This window comes from Akebia trifoliata, chromosome 11 (genome assembly GCF_017979445.1).
Source record: "Akebia trifoliata isolate Shusen 1 chromosome 11, ASM1797944v1, whole genome shotgun sequence".
Classification (NCBI taxonomy): domain Eukaryota; kingdom Viridiplantae; phylum Streptophyta; class Magnoliopsida; order Ranunculales; family Lardizabalaceae; genus Akebia; species Akebia trifoliata.
The window spans coordinates 5,588,200-5,604,014 of NC_141385.1; the positions used below are offsets into that span (position 1 = coordinate 5,588,200).

At 39.3% G+C, this 15,815-nt stretch overlaps 1 protein-coding gene, 1 long non-coding RNA gene and 1 pseudogene across 3 annotated transcripts; 2 read left to right on the top strand and 1 right to left on the bottom strand.

Moving 5' to 3' along the window:
• Positions 1–4,524: 4,524 nt before the first annotated feature.
• LOC147390550 (putative disease resistance protein At4g19050) lies at positions 4,525–7,980 on the top strand. Its single transcript, XM_086417232.1, has 3 exons — positions 4,525–6,529; positions 7,127–7,161; positions 7,642–7,980. The coding sequence occupies exon 1, from the start codon at positions 4,627–4,629 to the stop codon at positions 6,526–6,528; it is 1,902 nt and encodes a 633-aa protein (XP_086273358.1). The 5' UTR covers positions 4,525–4,626; the 3' UTR covers position 6,529; positions 7,127–7,161; positions 7,642–7,980.
• Positions 7,981–8,080: 100 nt separating this feature from the next.
• On the bottom strand, positions 8,081–9,608 carry LOC147390551 (BES1/BZR1 homolog protein 4-like; annotated as a pseudogene).
• Positions 9,609–12,807: 3,199 nt separating this feature from the next.
• On the top strand, positions 12,808–14,677 carry LOC147390552 (uncharacterized). 2 transcript variants are annotated; one of them, XR_015182648.1, is made up of 4 exons: positions 12,808–12,950; positions 13,221–13,413; positions 13,495–13,685; positions 14,099–14,677. It is a non-coding gene; the product is annotated as an uncharacterized LOC147390552 (long non-coding RNA). The 2 variants fall into 2 exon arrangements; XR_015182647.1 differs by lacking the exon at positions 12,808–12,950 and having other exon boundaries at positions 13,093–13,413.
• The last annotated feature ends 1,138 nt before the right edge of the window (positions 14,678–15,815 follow it).

A 15,815-nucleotide genomic window follows, 5' to 3' on the forward strand; every position in this document is an offset into this window, starting at 1 on the left:
TTGGCTATTTGATTATTCTTCCTATGATAATTAGCCACCTTATGGAAAAATTTTGTATTATTATCACCCTCTTTGAGCCATTTGATCCTAGACTTTTGTCGCCAACTTATCTCTTCCATCAAAGCCACTCTTTGAAATTCTAGCTTAATCTCATTTTTCCTCACTTTTTCCTCCATTACGAGCTCTCCCGTTTCCTCCTTGGTCTCTAGCTCATCAATCTCCTTGAGGAGCTCCCCTTTTCTCACTTCTATCCTCCCCACCACCTCCTTATTCCAACCTTTCAATTTCTCCTTCAAATATTTGAGCTTATTCCTAAACACAGCGCCTGGATATCCCACCATTGGACATTCACTCCACCAAACTTTGACTAGATCCGCAAAATGTGGTTGCAAGAGCCACATGTTCTCGAAACGAAAAGGAATTGGGATAGTACTACAATGACCAGCCTCAATAACAATGGGGGTATGATCCGACACTAGACTAGGAGCTGCCGTTTGCACCACATTGCAGAACCTCTCCTCCCATTCCCCACTCATCAAAAATCTGTCTAATCTAGATCTCCTAGGGACAACTTGGTTATTAGACCACGTAAATCTTCTGCCTAGCAAAGGAAGATCCATTAAGGCAAACCTATTCACGAAGGTGTTAAAATCCCTCATTGCCTTAGTGATGCGTTGCCCCCCATTCTTCTCATTAGTAAACCTTATGACATTGTAATCTCCACCTAAAATCCATGGCTTATCCCAATAACCCGCTATATCCTCCAGTTCTTCCCAAAATTGATGTCTCTCCCTGCTAATTGTGGGACCATAAACCCCTGAGAAAACCCACTGAAACTCCTCTCTCACACACTTACAAAGAATAGAAACAGAAAAAGCCCCAACTAGGGTATCGATCACTTCAATGAAGTCCTTATTCCACATCAAAATAATGCCACCAGCACTACCAATAGCTGGCAAAGCCACCCAACCAATATTCCCCCTCCAAAGATCCCTAATCTCCTTATCCTCGCAAACCGAGAGCTTTGACTCTTGGAGAGTGACTAAAAATGGTCTTTTCAATTTAATAAATGCTTTCACAGCCGCCCTCCTCCTCCTATCCCCCAATCCTCTCACATTCCAAGACAGAATCTTCATCGACATAACAACCAAAAAGAGCCCTAAATCCAACCACACAACTCCTCGACCATTATACCACCTCATTAGCCAATTTTGGCCTATAAAACCTCTTCACTGAATCCATAGACGCTACCACAACCACCTCATTCGAATGGCCATCCCTGTAGGTTTGAATGACCTGATTGTCTGACCCGTCTAACCCCAACACTTCATCTCCTACTCCACTTTCTTTGCCTAATTCCTGCAATTCTGCCTCGAGCAGAGCTCTATCCTTCGAATCTCCTATAGCTACTCTTAGAATAAGGGAGCAATCTTTATCATCTGTCTCATGAACTATCCCAAATTCCTCTGCCATACTAAAGGCTTGACCCAGCAACCACTCGACTGTTTCCATCTCTGTTTGCGCTAACATTTTCTCCACCTGAACCGCGTTTGGATCTCCTGAACCTCTATCATCCCAATGTCCATCGAAATACTCTTCTGTCTGATTCGAACCAGTCACCTCCACCTGAATCTGAGAAAAGGGAACCTCAGACTTGGAAAGCCGAAGGACATCTCTACTGGTCTCTCTCAATAAATCCTCTTCTTGAGATAATTCACTGATCCTGGGAATTTCGATCAAAGCTAATGGAGTTTGAAACCTGTTAACTGAGTTTGAGGGGGCCACATAAAAATGAAAGGAAGCACAAGAAGAGAAAGAAGTGTAAACCCGCACAGATTCCAAACCAAAAACCCACAGATAATTGTTCAAGAAAGGGATGTGAACAAAAACAGAAGAATCCGTAGATGAGTTTGAAATACCTTTACCAGAAGAAACTCCTCGACTATCCTGCCACGATCCCAAAATATTCGAGCTCCCTGTAACGAACGACAACCCATGATGATCCCAAAGATCGCTACGAAGCCTATTCCAAATCTTGGAGACTGGAATAAGAGCGCCTACTGTGCCTGTTTCCTTCATCCTGATCAGCTCCTCGTCATCACTTCCTTCTTTACCATTTTCCGAATCTGATGTAGAAACCAAAAATTTGTAGCCTGCCCTAAAACTCGTTCCCTGTGCCTGCCTTCTTGTCCCTACTGTTCCGCTGAAAGATTGAATACTGGGTAGCTTTGTAAGCGTAGCTACAGAGTCTTCATTCACGCCTTCTCTTGAACGGAAACTACCGCTAATCTGCCCCTCCCTTACCTCCTCTGTTTCTCCCCTTCCATTTAACTTGACCTGACCTTGTGTAAATGAACGCGAGCCACTAGCCCCTGTTCGACTAGAAGAATCGATTAAAACAGCAGACTGCCCTTCTCCTTCCTTTTCCCCGCCTTTTCCCACATTCACCTCCTCCTCGTAAACTAATCTTTGATCTTTCTCTCTGATCTCAACCCCTTCGTCACCCTGAAACTCGCCCTCCGTGAGTAGCTCTTCATCAACCTCGAAACCCCTCCAGACCTCCTGAACCACCACCTCCTCTGAATTTGTATCTTTCGGTTTTGGATACTGAGGAGCTGTCGACTTTGACACTCTCCTCACGAACCATCTAAAGAACTTGGATAATTGTTCACTACAACCACAGGCCTGTTTCAGCTTAAGCCCAAGCCTTCTATTAAATAGGCCTCCTCTAACTGAAGCCCGTCTTGACTTACCCACTGTTTTCCCACCTGGGCTTGCCTTTTGGACCAATTTGTCTTCAGATTGGGCTGCACAGCCCAGCCCATTAAAGCCCAAAATCAGCGTCTTATTAGAATAGATTCCAGCCTCATTCCCCTGGGCCCCTACCTGTTTCGTTCTCAGCCCATATTCTTTTGTCTTTTTCTTCTCCACTATCCCACTCTTACGCAGCCACTTAGTATAGGCTAAGTTTCTAGCTGCTCTACTTAATAAATACACCGTACGAACTGTCTTTACAATCCGGCGACGTGGCTGCAGCTTTCCGTTTTCGGAAACACTTGTCACTAAGTTCTGACTTTTTTTGAAAAAACGTTTCTTCCTCACGCAACCTCTAGCGAAATGTGATACTGCCCTCCCTCTTTTCATACTACCAGACATCGTCTTCTCCACACTACAGCCCTCTTCTAATTGCTGTAAGTTTTGTTGGATATCTTCCCCACTTTCCTGTTTACCTGCATCTGTCACAGCTCGAACCTCCATAGTTTCTCCTTTCTCCACCCCCTGTGCGAAATCCCTTTGCTGATCTCCTTCCCCTGCCACCTCCACGCCTAACTTATACCTGAACCCATCCATCCATAGATATAGCCCTCTTGGCATCTTCCACGGATAACCTCCGACCTTAATCTTTGCTTTATCCAATCTCGCACATCGTAGGGTGTATGGGGCCACCTCTACCAGTCCACCTAACTGCTTTCCTACTTTTCGAAAGACATCAGATATCCATAGATGGAACGGTAAACCACTGATATCCACCCAAGTCCCCTTCTCATTCCAAGCTGGTTTTAAAGCGTTGCAATCCGCGAACCAAGGTCGTAAAGCAAAGGAGTAGTTACCAATTGCTATTTCTCTCCTTAAGTTCAGCTTCTGGAATTCTGTCTTGTTACTCACCATCAAAATCCGAGTGGATGGTTCCCATTCTAACATTTTCAGTTTCTCTGACTTAGAGAGGAAGAGTTTCATAGCCGAAAAGAACTCCTCCCAGTCTGCCTCCTGCGAGCTCGCCCTACAAATAAAGGCCCATCTCCACTTTCCGAACAATGAACCATTATTGTAAGCTTGCTTAAGCTCATCCCCCTGACTCTTCTCCTCTCTTGACGAACCTTTCGACTCGTACATAGGATCGGTGATAATATCTTTCATCCACGGATTGACTGACCCACCCTTTTCCATCGGCGATTTCATTTTCTCATCCGGAATGATACGTGCTTTGATCGCTAGGCTAAGTTCTCCCCATCCATTACCCCCTACCCCAGCTGGGAACACAATCCCACTTGATCGAAAATTGTTTGAGAACTGCTGAAGTTTCAGAAATCTACCAAATAAATTTTGTTCTGCCTGAATCAGAAAGATTCTACCTGCCTTTGAATATTTCGCTATCTTGAATTTCGAAGATGTTCGCCCCACCTCCAGTTGCCGAGAGACCCAAATAGCTTCCTCTTCCAGCAGCTGAATAACGAAATCCCTTTTACTCCTCTTCTCCTTAATCTCCAGACCTCTTTGACGTTGAATCCATACCTCTTTTAGCTCGAACACCTTCCGTTCCACCTTAATCTCCATTCGGCTGATTTTTAAGTACAAGAGGAACTCAAAGCAAAAAACTAAGCTTCTAGTTCTTCAAGGTGAATAGGCCAACATTTTAAATGAATGACTATTTTCCTTATCCTAATTCAATTACAACTGCAAGATGTTCAATTTCAACCTCTATGGAGGTTCCTAAACAATCACATACAAAGAAGTTCTCCTAGATTCCTAACTATATACAGAGATACATTTGATACGCATGAAAATCCACCACAGTGGGAAGACATAGAAAGGATCAATTTTTACTATACCCCTGATAGATATCCAATGTCTCCTCCAAAATGCAGTAAGCTCTCTACACTTGTTGTCAGTAATTGGCCAGATTTCAAGAAGTTCTCAGAAAACTTTTTGGAGCACATGGAGAGTGTTCGAGTTCTTGGCCTCATGAATACAAGTATCTCATCTCTGCCTTCTTCTTTCCCCTGTTTGGGCAGAAGCCTTAAGATACTAAATTTACGAGATTGCAGTGAATTAAGGCATCTCCAAGTTTCTTACTTGCGAGTGCTATCAAAACTTGAGGTGCTAGATCTTTCAAAAACACATTTGGAAGAAATCCCAGATGAATCTTTCGAGGGACTGCACAGCCTTCGACTCCTCGATCTTTCTCAATGTTCTCAATTGTCCTCACTGCCATCGTCAATATCGTGCTTGAACAACCTTGAGCAACTCTTGCTTCAAGGTTGTACAAATCTGATGGTTCTTCCCAATCTTATCAACCTAAAGAAACTGAACCTTGAGTCTTGCTCAAACTTAAGGACTGTGGTTCCTAGTTTGCTACAAATCTCATCGTCCCTTAAACAACTCGACCTATCAAATTGTACTTCCCTAGAGGACCTCAATAAAGATGTTTCATCTTCGTTTGGTAGAATCCTCCCAAAAATCAAGGTTCTAGGCATTTCTCAAACCCGATCAGATAGGTTTTTCTCACTCAAAGGTTCTCCAAGTTTACAAACCATAACTTTGGTCAAAAACAGTAACCTTGAGGTGCTTGATCTTTCCTATACCAAAATCAACCAGTTCCCATTAGAGGGTTCCTCGAATCTAGATCCCTTGAGGCGTTTGAACCTACTAGGAGTGAAGCACATTCAAACAGTTAATTGGGAAGAAATAAGGTGGTTACCGCGAGAGCTGAACTGGGATCAATGTGGTGATAGCACCGCATTCCATTTGCATTTTCCACAAACAAAATGGAATAGAGATGGCGACAACAATGGAATCTTTATATCCGTATCTAATGCCAGTATTTTTCGATCTCTTACACCTTCATCTAAACTTTGGGAAAAATATTTGTTACGATTTAGTGTCTACATTTGCCCTTGTGTGGAACGAAGCAAGGACAAACACGTGCCTTCCCAAAGAGAGAGATCATGCTACAAAGATATCTACAACTCTAGAACAAAATCTTCTACTCCTTATTATGAAAGGAGTATGGAGATTGAGAGAGTTGAGAGATATCCAAAAGGCATCTCCGGAATTCTTAGTCACACACAATTTTTCTCTCTCCATGATGAAAGTTCGGTTAAGAAATTATCCAATTTGGATATCGAAAATATGGTAGAGCTGAAAGAATGTCGGTTCGAAAAATGCTATGCAATGGAGGTCATCTTTGATGTGCAAGCTGGTGACAAGTCTAAATACCAGCCGTTGTTGAGGTGCCTAGAGATCATATGGATCTCTGAACTCATGCAATTGACGAATGTATGCATCAGTGTAGGAATACTGGAAAGAGGAAGCTTTGGTGTCCTAAAAAATCTGCATCTAGAGTATTGCCCACGAGTTGTGAATGTTTTCTCATCTGGTGTGTGTTTAGAAAGCTTGGAAGTGCTCGAAATTAAATTTTGTGGTAGACTACAAGAGGTCTTCTCAGGTGAGGCAAATGGAGAAAGTTCGTTGCAGAAATTGCACACTTTGTGCCTTTGGGAGCTTCCCAACTTGGAAAGCATTGTTCGCGACGTGTCCTTGACATCCTTAAACAGGGCCAAAGTAAAGGGATGTCCAAAGCTACACAAAATTCCTGTTCTTAGCAGCAGTAGCAATAGCAACAACAATAATCTTGAGGTCACAGGTGAGTCCGAATGGTGGGAGCAACTGCAATGGGAAGACAGAAATGTCAAGCACAAAGTCTGTTTCAAAAGGTTGCATTCAACAAGATTTCCCAAACCCACTTAAGGTAATTGAAAACGATTTATATATGTTATGTATTTGTTATTTATTGTTCTATTCATAGTTTTCAAATTCGAAAAGTTGAACCAAATTGGAAGCCATGGAGTCTTAGTCAAATTAAAACTCGAATGAGTCAATATAAAATAACAAAAATTATTTAAATTAGTTTAAAATTATTGAAAAATCTGGAACTTAGATATATTTTTTAGTTATTTTTATGGTTTTTTGCTCTAAAAGAGCATTGACGGGTCAACTTTTGAGTTCAATCAGCAAGTTTTAAAACTATGGTTCTATCATGACTCAGGGTGGGCCATCGGAAGTTCGGAACGTACTTTGGTGGATCTACACATACTTGTAGTTTCCTTCTGATCATAATGTATTACATCTCCTAAAGTACTTTTTTTTTATCTACCAAAGTGGTTGGTTATGGATCAACATCTTGGATTATTATGTTATTACATGGATAGTGAATGTCATATTTAATGAATTCCTATTATTTGCATAATATATTAAATTGAAAAAAAAATAGAAGATAGAATTCAAAAGATTTGATATTGTGCATGATCTCATGATGAAAAGTGATTTATTTTGATGGTTATTGCAGGAAAGAGTAAGAGCTAGACCTTGTGGCTGTATCTGGTAAACACTAACTTCTCTTTAATCTCTTCCATTTTTGGCCAACAACTTAATAATCTTTGTTATATGTAATTAAAATTCAACAAGAAACATTATTTTGAAAATTTACCAAGACCGAGATGATTCACTCGAGTCATCTCGATATCCTTTGTGAACAAGATGAGATGCCATGACTGAGATTCACCTCTTCCAAAATTGAGTGAAATTTAGGCAATGGATACTCCATCTAACACATTTGGTTTCGTAATCACATTATATTGCACTTTACTGTGACTAGCAAACCATACGAAGGTATTGGGGCAAGAGCAATGATTATTATAGTCACTAATAAAGATTTTTCATTGCTAATTTGAAACAAGTTTTTCGTTTGCTTATCTAGATACACTCATTGAGCATATTATGGTCACTAATAAAGTAAATTTAGTTTTCATAATAGGGAAGATGCAGAAGATGCCTAATGTGTCAATGGGGTTGTTTGTGTAGATCCACTAGACTATGGAGTATGGAGTGAAATAAATGGAAGAAGCCGAGGTTGTTCATGCTCAGACATTTATTATCTTGTTTGGATGGTTGAGGCCATTTTATTTTTAATTCTCATTATGCTGTTATGTATGTTCTTATTTGTATTGGATTGTATGGCTTGTTTTATACCTTGTAATATTTGTGATTGTAGGTCTTGTCTTCTATTGTGTATGAAATACTTCCTATTAAATGAGAGAATGTCTTTCATGTATTATTTGTTACTTACATGTCCTCTTTGTCACTTATGTCTATTAAATGATCATGACATATATTATTTTTTTCTTACTTGAATGAATTATGGTAATTTATTTTTTAAGAATATGTCTGAGAGTCAGAACGAAGAAACTGGGCTTGGAAACCTGAAAATTCATATATAAATAAGAACAACTAAACACAAAATGCAACAATTAAGAAATGAGTCTCTCATCCAAATTCCTAAAGGGATGCCCTTAAGAGATCTACATATTCGCAACTCCTCCTTATATACAACTTTTTATCCCAATGGCAAAACCCAATATCATAATTAACATTCAACTCTCTGTAATCAGTGGTTTTACTATGGAGTTCAATAAAAAAAAAAAGAAAAAAGGATGAATCTCACATATAATTTTAAAAATAAAAAAATTAAATTAAAATGAAGAAGAAGAAGAAGAAGAAGGAACCAAGTAATGCTCATTCTGTTATCTTCACTTTCCCCTCCTTCCTCTCCCTCCCTAATCTCCCAACTTGATAGATCCTCACCCTTCTTTACCAAAGCACCCCAAATTCATATTCAACCATCCTTGAATAACAGCACTCACCTGTGTGTGTGTGTGGTGGGGGGAGTGTTGGCTGGATATGCTTATAGTAACTTGTTGCATCTCCTTAAAGAGAAGCAGAAGCTAGAGCAAGAAACCAACAACCACTGCTCACATTTCATCACACTTCAGAAGGGCCAGGGCCACCACACTTGGTTCGTGAGCTACCAAGGGTGAGCTCTAGATCATCTGATACACACTCCTCATGTTCGTGAGCTTCCAAATGCAAACTCATCCGAGATGGAATCTGACATTGGAACATCGGCAGCATGGAAAGAGGTCCCAACCATGACCGGAGAACATGTTCCACTCTGCCCTGGCGTCCACATACGAGAGCCAGGCATGACCGGAGAGCATGTTCCACTCTGCCCCGGCATCCACATACAGGAGCTTCCCCTTCCTGCTAATGCCTCTTCCTTGCAGCCAAATGGGTTTGAGGAGAGGAGGCTGAACGTCGGAGATATCGGTCAACCAGTTGGAATTTGGATCTCTGCAAACCACCCAGAGTCAGGAGGGAGAATCTGATGTCCCAGACTTGGTGGGGTGGAGGAGGGTAAGAAAGAGTGGTGGTGGTGTCCACTAGCCCAGGTCGGGCCAGCAGTTGTGTCATCCCAGTTGGTCTTGATCCGAGGAGTTTGGGGAGATGGGGAGCTAAGTGGAGGGGTGACGGGTGTGCTCATGGAGCCACTCGGTATGTAGAGGTGGCGAGGTAGTTTGGATGGATTAGGGAATTGGTGTCGCCATTAGCATTGGCATTAGAGGCATAAGAACGTGAGGTCGGGCTTGAGAAGGATGAGGAGGGTGGACTTGGGTTGTAAGAAGCACATGGGCTTCGATGGTATGATGAACTGGAAGTCCTCACCGTACCAGACCCACCACCCATCACATCCATGCCAACCTCCATGTCAATTCGCTCTACAGGCTTGCATCCCTGCAAAAACAGACGATAATGAAATTAAATATCAGAATATTTTGAAATAGGTGAGATGAAGAGAGGTTTAAAGCTCCAACTATAAGCGTTATACATCACAACATGATTCAACTTTAACCCACTTGTTTTTTGGTTTTACTCGTGAAAGTCTGAGTGTGCCTAAGGTTGGCAGAGACACTTTTTTATTAAAAATTAAAGAAATTTAATGAAATAAAGAAGTGGAGCATGAGGAGGCCTCAAATACAAGCAAAGGCAAAACACAATCTAGCTACTCAATTCACATACCGAGTCCTATCTAAATCAAAAATCCTCAAAAAACACTCCCCCTTAAATTCTACACACTTTACAACTAAATAATAATAATAATGCTGAAGTGACCTCAATATTGTACCTCATATCGCACATCCTGACATGAAAATGTATAGGAAGCATATGTGCTTTCATCAAGGTACGACTCAAAAAGCATTTACAGTACCTACACACTTTCACATCAGGATGTGCAGTATGAGGTACAATCTTGAGGTCACTCCAGCATAACTAAAAAAATGACCATTTCTCTGTCCGTAAATTCTTTGGACCACTAGCACTGGAAGAAAAGAAATCAGAAACTCGGGAAACACGACAAAATATGAAGAAGATGGTAAATGTGTCCACACCTCACAGGCAAAGTCAAAATGAATTAGAAAATGATTAATAGATTTGCTACGTACTTGATTTGCATTAGGATCAAAAATCTTTAGAGATGATGCCCCAGTCCTCAGTCACTAAGCTAAGAATCGACAACCCTTCCTTTGATAATAGTGAAAACAATCCCGGAAACTAAGCCTGAAGGGGAATCACACCGCACCAAGGCTCTTCCTAAAACCTCACCCTTTCCCCCAATTTGAATGTCATTCATTTATGGAAATCAACATAAACACATTTTTCTTGAATCTACATCACTTGAGGTGCTTGAACCTACTAGGCATGAAGCACACTCAAACAGTTGATTGGGAAGACATAAGTTAGCTACCGTGAGAGCTGATCTGGGATCAATGTGATGATGACAGTGCATTCCATTTGCATTTTCCACAAACTAAATGGCAAGGAGATGTCGACAATAATGGAATTTTTATATCTATAAGTAATGCCAGTATTTTTCGATCTCTTACACCTTCATCTCAACTTTGGGAAAAATATTTGTTATGATTTAGTGTCTATATTTGCCCTTGTGTGAAACGAAGCAAGGGCAAAGATGTGCCTTCTCAAAGAGAGAGATCATGCTACAAAGATATCTACAACTCTAGAACAAAATCTTCTGTTCCTTATTATGAAAGGAGTATGGAGATTGAGAGAGGAATTCTCAGTTACACACAAATTTTCTCTCTCCATAATGAAAGTTCGGTTAAGAAATTATCCAATTTGGATATTGAAAATATGGTAGAGTTGAAAGAATGTCGGTTCAAAAAATGCTATGCAAATGGAGGTCATCTTTGACGTGCAAGCTGGTAACAAGGCTAAATACCAGCTGTTGTTGAGGTGCCTAGAGATCCTATGGATCTCTAAAGTCATGAAATTGATGAACGTATGTGTTAGTATAGGAATACTGGAAAGAGGAAGCTTTGATGTCCTAAAAAATCTGCATCTAGAGTATTGCCCACGAATTGTGAATGTTTTCTCATCTGGTGTGTGTTTGGAAAGCTTGGAAGTGCTCAAAATTAAAGAACAGTAGACTATGGTTTTACTAGATAAACACTAGCTTTTCCTTAATCTCTTCCATTTTAATAATTTTAGTTATATGTCACAAAAAATGTCGTTTGTGATTGCAATCATATGTCACAAAAAATGTTGTTTGTGATTACAAATATATCCTTGTAACTATATAATCTTCATAACACCCTTTAATTAATATTTTAAATTACAAATGAGCCCTTCAGCTATAATGCCTTTGCAAATGCCACCTTCTAGTTGAAGGATACTCTATGATACTAAATTTAGGGTTAAAAAGTTTGGCCCGAATTCAATAGGATCGGGTTTTTAATGACTTTAAATGGGCTGGGCTTGCGATTTACTTTTTGTGGCCAACTAGATTGGGCTTTTCTAGACCCTATACATATATATATATAGGGAAATGTTCAGCACCCTAAGTTTTACCACACTTTAACAAATGTTTTTTGTCCTACATGGGTTAGAAGTTTTGGAATGAGTTGATTTTTGGTGAGGATGATCTCTATGATTAGAAGATCATCCTCCCCAAAAATCAGCCCATTCCGAAATGTTTAGCCCCATGTTTACACGTTGAAAAATCGTGGACCGTCCATTTTTTGTAAATCAATTTTGATGGGGTTAGAAGTTTTGGAATGAGCTGATTTTTGGTGAGGATGATCTCCTCACCATAGAGATCATCCTCACCAAAAATCAGCTCATTCCGAAACTTCTAACCCATGTAAGACAAAACGCGTTTGTTAAAGTGTGTGGTAAAACTAAGGGTGGCGAACGGGACCCATATATATATATATATATATATATATATATATATATATATAGGGAAATGTTCAGCACCCTAAGTTTTACCACACACTTTAACAAACGTTTTTTGTCCTACATGGGTTAGAAGTTTTGGAATGAGCTGATTTTTGGTGAGGATGATCTCTATGATTAGAAGATCATCCTCCCCAAAAATCAGCCCATTCCGAAATGTTTAGCCCCATGTTTACACGTTGAAAAATCGTGGACCGTCCATTTTTTGTAAATCAATTTTGATGGGGTTAGAAGTTTTGGAATGAGCTGATTTTTGGTGAGGATCACCATAGAGATCATCCTCACCAAAAATCAGCTCATTCCAAAACTTCTAACCCATGTAAGACAAAACGCGTTTGTTAAAGTGTGTGGTAAAACTTAGGGTGCCGAACGGGACCCATATATATATATATATATATATATATATATGGGGAGCGTTCGCTGGCTAACTTTTTGGCAAACGGATTGGCAAACATTTTGGGTGCGTTGGATCTAACGACATCGAACGGGCGTGATTTAATCTCACGTGTTATAATACAAATATACATATTTACAGCGCCATCCCTTAACAATTATTTATTTCGTGCTTCCTCCCTCTCCTCTTTAAACCAGAGAGAACAGAACTCTCTGTTCTCTTTCTCTCTTCAAACTCTCTCCTCTCTTCGAACTCTCTCACTCGCTCTCACCCTCTCTCTCACTCTCGCCCTCTCTCTCACTCGCTCTCGCTCTCATTATTCTCTCTCGCTCGCTCTCTCTCTCTCTCTCACTCTCTCACTCACTCACGCTGAAACCCTCGCACTGAAACCCTCTCTCTCACTCTTTCATTCTCTCTCGCACGAACACAAACACGAACGGGACCCTCCCACTATCGTTCCAGCCATGGTGACAAAGAAAATGGAAACCTGGAGAGTGGCAGCTTGTAACAATCGATAAACAAAGGGGTTTGGTTGATTAGGGCTTTAAATTGTTCGAGAAATTGATGCCCAAGAGGCTCTTAAAGATGTCACAGCTTGAGAGGCCAAGAAGAATAGCATAAGCTGAAGGTGTATAGTGTTTTTTTATTTACTTAATCTTAGAAATATTAATTTTATTAAATCTCATGTAGATGTGAAATTGTGAAGTTTGCATGTTTTCCTACCCCACTTGATTCTTTGTTATCTTTGTTACTTAATCTTAGAAATATTAAATTGATTGAATCTCATGTAGATGAGAAATTGTGAAGTTTGCATGTTATCCTTGTTCTTTTACTCTGATTCAGTTTGAAAAATTACAAAAGAAAAATTTTGATGAGTTGGAAATTGGATGTATTTTAGGTTCAATGCATAAAAAATGCTGGAATTGATTAGGGGGAAGAGACTGGTTTTTGTTGGTGATTCAATTAATAGGGACCAATGGGAATCCATATTGTGTTTATTGAGAGGACCCATCAAGGATCCGAAGTGCGTTTCTGAGTCCCATGGTCGAAGGATCACTAAAGAGAAGGGAAATTACAGTTTCAAATTTGTGGTAGTTCTGTGAAAACTTGTTCATTTCTTAATCGTATTTTGGATCTGCACAAATATTTGATTCTCGAGTGGTTTTTTTCAGGACTTTAAGTGTACAGTTGAATACGATGTCACTCATTTCTTAGTTCACGAGAGTAAGGCAAGAGTAAGACAGAAGCAAGTACCAACTCTGAGAATTGACACCATTGATAGGAGCGCTTCGAAATGGAAAGGAGCTGATATTCTTGTTTTCAACATTGCACATTGGTGGTTTCATTACAAAACAAAAGCTGGGTGAGTATCATTCTTGAACTATTCTACGTAAAAGCTTCTCTAGTACACTATTTTTCTCATGTACATTCTTGTTTGAAGCTTTGTAGAAGCAAAATGATTCAATCAAACTAAGCTTCTTCAAAGCAATTCCATGAATCTTAGTCAATTTAGTAAATTTAATGTTGAAGCTAAAATGGGTTTGGTTTACATTAGATGTTTAAATAATGTTCCTCCAACTTAGACTTTCAATCCTTGCATACTTAGAAAATATATAGGTTTTGAATGGTGTATTGTATTACATTTCGATGTATTACATTTTCCATATGTCCAATCAGACTAGCCCCAAAGTAAAAGATATCCCACACTTTAACATGCTTTGTATTACTAGAGAGGATGGACTAAAATGCTTTAATTTTGGCCTCTTACATGGTTAGGATTTCTACTCAACCCACCTTTTATGCGCCATCTACGAATCTATGAATGAGCTCGAGGAAGCATTGAAGCTCTTACAAAAGGCAATGAAATTGTTGGAAGACACACCGGGGCAGCGATGCATGATTGTAGGGATAGAAGTACTGATGGGTGTGATGCTTTACATGGTTGGATGATATGGAGAGGCTTGGAGCTCTTTTGAGAGTGTTGTAGCAAAGCTTAGAGCCATTGGAGAGAGGAAATCAGCATTCTTTGGGGTTGTACTGAATCAGATGGGATTGGCTTGTGTACAAGTGTACAAGATTGATGAGGCTTTTGAGTTGTTTGAAGAAGCAAGGGGGGTACTAGAGCAGGAGTGTGGTACATGTCATCCAGATCAAATGTTTGCAATTGTATGAAGTCTTGTGCTCTTTTGGCCATTGCATGAGTAAAACATGCCTTATGTATTGAACAAGAATTGTAAATGAGACATATTGTACGTACAGGCAACTCTTTTTGTATATTGAATCATTTTTGTAATGTTTTTTTAGGTACCTACTGAATCAAATAAAAATGTTCAACATGAACTTACGAATTCAATCTGTCAATTTTTTTTTTTTTTGAGTTCTTGAATCCAAAATCGTCTCTCTAGAGGTTGTGAAGTGCTGCTGCAACCCATACCATACGTCTGGTTCTATTAGATATCTAGCAATTTCATCACCACTTTTAGAATTAAGAAATCATCTCATTCTAAGTGTAGAGCTAGCATACCATAGGAATCTTATTTCTGTTAGGATGAATTGATTTTACTTGAATGTTCTTATGGTGTTACTTCATTTTGACTTCTTTGCTATTGCATCATGGTGTTTCCTTTTATTAGTTTTTTTTCGTATTAAGTCTTCTTTTATATCGCTATTTTATTATATGAAGATAAGATGTTGTTTTTATATACAGTTCAAATTATCGAGTTTCCAAGATACTTCAGGGCCATGTGAGAGTATCGTCAAATAGAAACCCATTTTAGGACTTTCTATATAGAAAAAGGTGTGTCATAACTTTTCACTTTCTGAAATCTAATGTTCTAGAGCCAACCACCTTTCCAGCATTGTGCCCTTTGATTTCTTTCTAGATTTTATTGACTAATTTTCCTCAATTTGTTCATATCCTTATTTATAATAAAGCGCAAATTAGAAGTGAGCCTACTTAAATAGCTTAACCAAGCCTAGTATACTCAAACATGGCTACAACAAGCATGTAAAATCGTTTTTTTTATGGGTATTATCATACCATAGAGTTGGTCTTTTGATGAAGTAGATTTTACTAAAGTTATCAAAGTGTATGCATAATTCTTGGATACTGCTTTGCTAGCATGTGGATAGGAATAAATTGCATATGGTGAATAATTTTGTGACTATGCAAGCAACCACATTAAATGGATTACCTAAAATCTAGGTTCACATCATGAGTACTTGTTAATTCTACATTGTTGGAATCATTTAAATAGTGGCTCTCAATCTACTTGATCAAGCATGCATCTATGATTATCTATTAGTGGACTCTCTTGTGGGTCACTACCAATATTTTCATTAATCCATCAAAAACTACATGTCTTTTATTACAAGAGGAAGAATCATCTATCACCAGACTCAGTTTGTCTATGGTGCTTGGGGAATGAAACATGAAGACTCCTTTCCTATAATAATATAAGCAAAATACTAAGCTTATTACTTAAGTTATAAA

Coding starts and splice junctions, on each gene's coding strand:
- LOC147390550 (XM_086417232.1), top strand. CDS start 4,627: ATGTCTCCTCCAAAATGCAGTAAGCTCTCTACACTTGTTGTCAGTAAT.